The sequence below is a fragment of the Corapipo altera genome, unplaced genomic scaffold (genome assembly GCF_003945725.1).
Source record: "Corapipo altera isolate COAL_440 unplaced genomic scaffold, ASM394572v1 126, whole genome shotgun sequence".
Lineage (NCBI taxonomy): Eukaryota > Metazoa > Chordata > Aves > Passeriformes > Pipridae > Corapipo > Corapipo altera.
Genome location: NW_020884937.1, coordinates 3,729,646 through 3,735,547, shown reverse-complemented (window position 1 = coordinate 3,735,547; position 5,902 = coordinate 3,729,646). Strand labels below are relative to the sequence as shown.

At 42.2% G+C, this 5,902-nt stretch overlaps 1 protein-coding gene across 1 annotated transcript in view; it reads left to right on the top strand.

The window, feature by feature from the left end:
• The window catches only part of SNAP47 (synaptosome associated protein 47), a 35,509-nt gene that overhangs the window by 19,455 nt on the left and 10,152 nt on the right, over window positions 1–5,902 (top strand). Inside the window, exon 3 of the mRNA XM_027660606.1 lies at window positions 5,530–5,902. This exon is cut by the window's right edge and continues 35 nt beyond it. Within this exon, the coding sequence (XP_027516407.1) occupies window positions 5,530–5,902 (373 nt within the window). The remainder of the gene's footprint in view (window positions 1–5,529) is intronic.

Here is a 5,902-nt window from a genome sequence, read left to right as displayed (position 1 = left end):
TTCCTGGGGCAGATCCACAGGAGGGTGTTCCTCAGACCAGGAATTCCCGGGGCAGATCCACAGGAGGATGTTCCTAAGACCAGGAATTCCTGGGGCAGATCTATAGGAGGGTGTTCCTCAGACCAGGAATTCCTGGGGCAGATCCACAGGTGGGTGTTCCTTGGGGCAGGAATTCCTGAGTGGATCCACAGGAGGGTGTTCTTCAGACCAGGAATTCCTGGGGCCGATCCAGAGGAGGGTGTTCCTCAGACCAGGAGTTCCTGGGGCAGATCCACAGGAGGGTGTTCCTTGGGCCACAAATTCCTGGGGCAGATCCACAAATTCCTGGGGCAGATCCACAGATGGGTGTTCCTCAGACCAGGAATTCCTGGGGCAGATCCACAGGAGGACGTTCCTCGCGCCAGGAATTCCTGGGGCAGATCCACAGGAGGGTGTTCCTCACACCAGGAATTCCTGGGGCAGATCCACAGGAGGGTGTTCCTCAGACCAGGAATTCCCAGGGCAGATCCACAGGAGGATGTTCCTAAGACCAGGAATTCCTGGGGCAGATCTATAGGAGGGTGTTCCTCAGACCAGGAATTCCTGGGGCAGATCCACAGATGGGTGTTCCTTGGGCCAGGAATTCCTGGGGCAGATCCAGAGGAGGGTGTTCCTCAGACCAGGAATTCCTGGGGCAGATCCAGAGGAGGCTGTTCCTCAGACCAGGAATTCCTGGGGCAGATCCACAGGAGGGTGTTCCTCAGACCAGGAATTCCTGGGGCAGATGCACAGGAGGGTGTTCCTTGGGGCAGAAATTCCTGGGATGGATCCACAGGAGGGTGTTTCTTGGGCCACAGATTCCTGGGGCAGATCCAGAGGAGGGTGTTCCTCAGACCAGGAATTCCTGGGGCAGATCCACAGGAGGGTGTTCCTTGGGCCAGGAATTCCTGGGGCAGATCCACAGGATTTTATATAGAAATCTCCTCTTTCCTGCAAATAACTTTCCCAACCTTTATGAATTCCCACTCCAAGTGACAGAAATTATGGAGATCTCCGGAATATCAGCATCCTATAAATTATTAGTGAATGGGTAACTAATTAAGGGAAATAAGGGAATGAATGTCCCCACTGGCATTCAGGTGTTCATTGATACGGCATTCCCACTTTTATTGGATGGCCTGGAATATTCCTAAATCGAAATCCTGGCATTTTGCTGCCTTGTAGACAAGTTGAAGGAAGAGATTTGGGGGCCGTTTGCAGATGTTGTTGAACTGGAGCTGCCCCAAAACTCGAGGGATTGGTCAATATTTGGTGTTAATCAGAACCTTCTGGCTTTCCTGTTCGCTGATGAACATTCCAAAGGGGAATTCTTTGATGTGTTCCGTGTGAAATTCCGGTCCAAAACGGACAGAAAGGTCGAGAGCAGCGGTGGAATATTTAAGGGATCTCTGGCTTGGGAGTGTTTTTGGAGCAGCTCCGACACCTGCAGGAAGAAACAAAACACAATAAAAGTTCAAACCGGTTGTTCTTGGAAGCGGCAGCTGGTTTGGAGATGGATCGGCTGGAAAGGGAAGTGCTGCTTTCCCAACGATTTTGGGGATGTTCTCCGGGGCCTTTCATGGAAAGCCAAAAAACTTGGGAGCTTCGGTGAGAGCTTGGAAAGTTCTGGAGCAACAAACAAAGAGCAGGAAAAGCGATCCCGGCTCATTGTTTTTGGAAGGGAGCTTTGCTTCGGGGTGAAGAGGAGCTGCCAGGGATTTGTTTGTCCTCCAGAAGACGAAAAGTTGGAGGCAGGGACTTAAAAATGGGAAAATAAAGGAAAGCAGGGATCAAATTTGCAGATGACACTAAACTGGGGGGAGTGTCGATCAGCTGGAGGGCAGGAGGGCTCTGCAGAGGGACCTGGACAGGCTGGATCCATGGGCTGATTCCAACAGGATGAGGTTCAACCAGGCCAAGGGCCGGGTCCTGCACTTTGGCCACAACAACCCCCAGCAGCTCCAGGCTGGGCCAGAGGGGCTGGAGAGCAGCCAGGCAGGAAGGGAGCTGGGAGTGGGGATGGACAGGAAGCTGAACAGGAGCCAGAGTGTGCCCAGGGGGACAAGAGGGCCAATGGATCCTGGCCTGGCTCAGGAACAGTGTGGCCAACAGGGCCAAGGAAGTGATTCTGTCCCTGGACTCAGCGCTGGTGAGGCCACCCCTGGAGTGCTGTGTCCAGTTCTGGGCCCTCAGCTCAGGAAGGACATTGAGGGGCTGGAGCAGGTCCAGGGAAGAGCAACAAGGCTGGGGAAGGGACTGGAGCACAATTCCCATGAGGAGAGGCTGAGGGAGCTGGGGCTGTTCAGCCTGGAGAAGAGGAGGCTCAGGGGAGACCTCCTCACTCTCTGCAACTCCCTGACAGGAGGGGGGAGCCAGGGGGGGTTGGTCTCTTTTCCCAGGCAACCATCAGCAAGACAAGAGGGCTCGGGCTTCAGCTGTGCCAGGGGAGGTTTAGGTTGGAGATTAGAAAGAATTTCTTTGCAGAGAGGGTGCTCAGCCATTGGAATGGGCTGCCCAGGGAAGTGGTGGATTCTCCATCCCTGGAGGTTTTTAAGCTGAGACTGGATGTGGCATCAGTGCCATGGGCTGGGAACCACAGCGGGGTTGGATCAAGGGTTGGACTGGATGATCTTGGAGGTCCCTTCCAACCCAGCTGATTCCATGATTCTATGAAATGGGAGCTGAAGAGTTTGACCAGGGCTCCAGGGGGGAAAAAATCAGCTGTAATTTTCTGCACAAACCTCTTCTGATTGCATGGGGCAGGAGGGTTTTGTCCATGGAGCAGGAAATTTGGGAACAAACTGCTCCTTCCAGTTTGGGGGGAATGTCTCTCTTAAAAAAAACCGGAGCCCTTTATCCCCTTCCCTGTGTTCAAAGCTTGGATGAATTTGATCTTGCCTGTGTGTGTGGCCTTTTTTTTTTTTTTTGGATTCTTAATCCCGTGTTTGTGTGTTCCTGGATGTTTCCAGCTGCTTCCAGATGAGCAGAGCTGTGTGTGCCGTGCTCCAGATGGGCAGAGCCTCCAAAATAAGTGGGAATCCTGTTTTAATATATTCCTATTAAATATATTTTGAAATATATTTTTAATGTATTTCTATTAAAAACCTAGAATATATATAATATATACAAATATACAATATATATAATATATAATATGTATATTATATATAAATATATTTTTATATAATACATATAAATATCTTTTTAATATATTCCTATTAAAAACCTAAAATATATATAATATATGTAATACATATATTTTACATAAATATATATAATATATATTTACATATAATACATATAAATATTTTTTTAATATATTTAATCCTATTAAATGTATTTTTAAATATCTCTTTAAGTTATTCCTATTAAAACCCTATAATATATATGATATACATAATACATATATTATAAATAAATATATAATATATTTTTTATATAATACATATGAATATCTTTTTAATATATTCCTGTTAAAAACTTTTAATATATATGATATGCATAATATACATATTATAAATAAATATATAATATATATTTATGTTTAAGACATATAAATATTATTTTAATATATTCCTATTAAATATATTTATAAATATCTTTTTAATATATTCCTATTAAAATCTATAATATATATGACATGCATAATATACTTATTATAAATATATATATATAATATATATTTCTATTTAACACATAGAAATATATTTTTAATATATTCCTGTTAAATATCTTTAAAATATATTTTTAATATATTCCTATTAAAATCTATAAGATATATGACATGCATAATATACATATTATAAATAAATATATATAATAAATATTTATATTTAATACATATAAATATCTTTTTAATATATTCCTATTAAATAGATTTTAAAATATATTTTTAATATATTCCCATTAAAAACCTATTTTATATATGGTACACATAATGTATATACTATAAATGAATAATTAATAGATATTTATATTTAATGCATTTAAATATCTTTTTAATATATTCCTATTAAAACCCTATAATATATATGATATACATGATGTATATATTATATATAAATATATAGTATACATTTATATTTAATACATATTATATATTTTCAATATATTCCTTTTAGATATCTTTTAAAATATCTTTTTGATATATTTTTATTATATATATATGATATATATCATATGTGATATATATTATATATAAATATTTTTAATATATATTATATATAATATATAAACTATTTATATATTATATATAAATATACTTTTAATGTATATTATATATAATATATATAATATGTATTTATATAATATATATATAGAATTTTTTTTAACATATTCCTAGTAAAAGCTGCTCTGGTGCAAATTTTCCTTTGGATCTATGGGTTGGGATTTTGTTGATCCACAGGGTGATTCCACCATGGAATGCTGGCAAAAATTGGCTGCAACCTTTTTTAGGACTGTTCAGCAGGAAAATCCTGACTGGAAATCCCACAGGGAATATCAATCCTTGGGAAAAGAGGGAAGGAGATGCCATAAAAAATTAAGGATTAGAGTTATCCAGATAAATCATCACAATGTAAAGGGAAGTTTAGATCATTTGGGAGGAGGTTCCTGGAATTCCGCCTCTGCTATCCATGAATTCAGTGGTTGATTCCCAACATGGCTTTTCCTAGGAGAGGAATTCCTTCCAGTGGATCCCTTTGGAAAACTTTGTTGGCCAACAAAACGTGTTCCTGTTGGAGCTTCCTCCTCCAGCTCCCACTTGACCAAATAAAACAGGATGGAAAAATTGCAGGATTTAGGAAGTTTCCTGTGGAAACCCAGGGATTCTCTCCTGGAAAATAAAACCTTACAAAAAGTAAACCAAACCAACCATTTTTCCTCCCATTCCCACTTTTTTTTGGGGGGGTGAAAAGAATCCTGGTGAGGCTTAGACTCAAAAATCAGGGATTCTTTCCTGATCCTTTCTTTGGGAAAGGACCCCGGGAAGAGGGAATGTCTCCCTTGGGAGCTGCACCAGCACTGAGGGGGAGGTGAACTTTGGACACAGGTGGGAAGTTTCTACTGGACTTTTGAGCCTCAATCTTAGTGGGAATTTTAACTGGGAATTTGGGTGTGGGGACAAAGCAAAAGGTGGTATCAGGCTGTGGGATTGAGGGATAAAGGAGCAGGAAAAGGCAGTGGAAAAAGGAGTGGAAAATCGAGGAAAAGGCAGCGTGAGCTGAGGAACAGCCTGGAAAAATCCAGTTGGAAGTTCAGTTTCTTGCATCCCAGCAGTGAGATTCCAGCCCCAACAGTGAGATTCCAGCAATGCTTCCCGATGTTTTAGCACATGAGGAGAAGCTGGGTTTGGAAATGGATGGATCCTGGGAATTTGGGAATAGGTTTGAGGAGTGAAATAACAGTGGACTGGTTTCCGGATTAAGGAATTAAGGATTTGTTTTGAGCTGATGGGATAACAGGACCTTCCCACCGTTTTTCCGTGTTCTAACCTTCCCTTCTCCCTGCCAGGTTGTTGACAGAGCTGGAATCTCCTTCCTGGTGGCCCTTCAGCAGCAAACTCTGGAAAACACCTCTGGAATCCAAGCCCAAGGAAGCGGCCGCAGCTTCCGAGCCCAAGAACCAGGAAGGAATCATCCTGAGAATTCCAGTCATTATCACCCACAGAACAGACTCCAGTGCCAAACCAGGAAAACTCACCCTCTTTGCTTCTGGCCTGGAGATCAGTGACTGCAATTCCCAGGTGATCCACAGGTTTGAATCCCGGGATGTGGATGATATCCGGGTGCACACTCCCTACGAGATCAGCGTCCGCCAGAGGTTTATTGGGAAGCCCGACACGTCCTACAGGCTCCTGTCAGCCAAGATGCCAGAGGTCATTCCC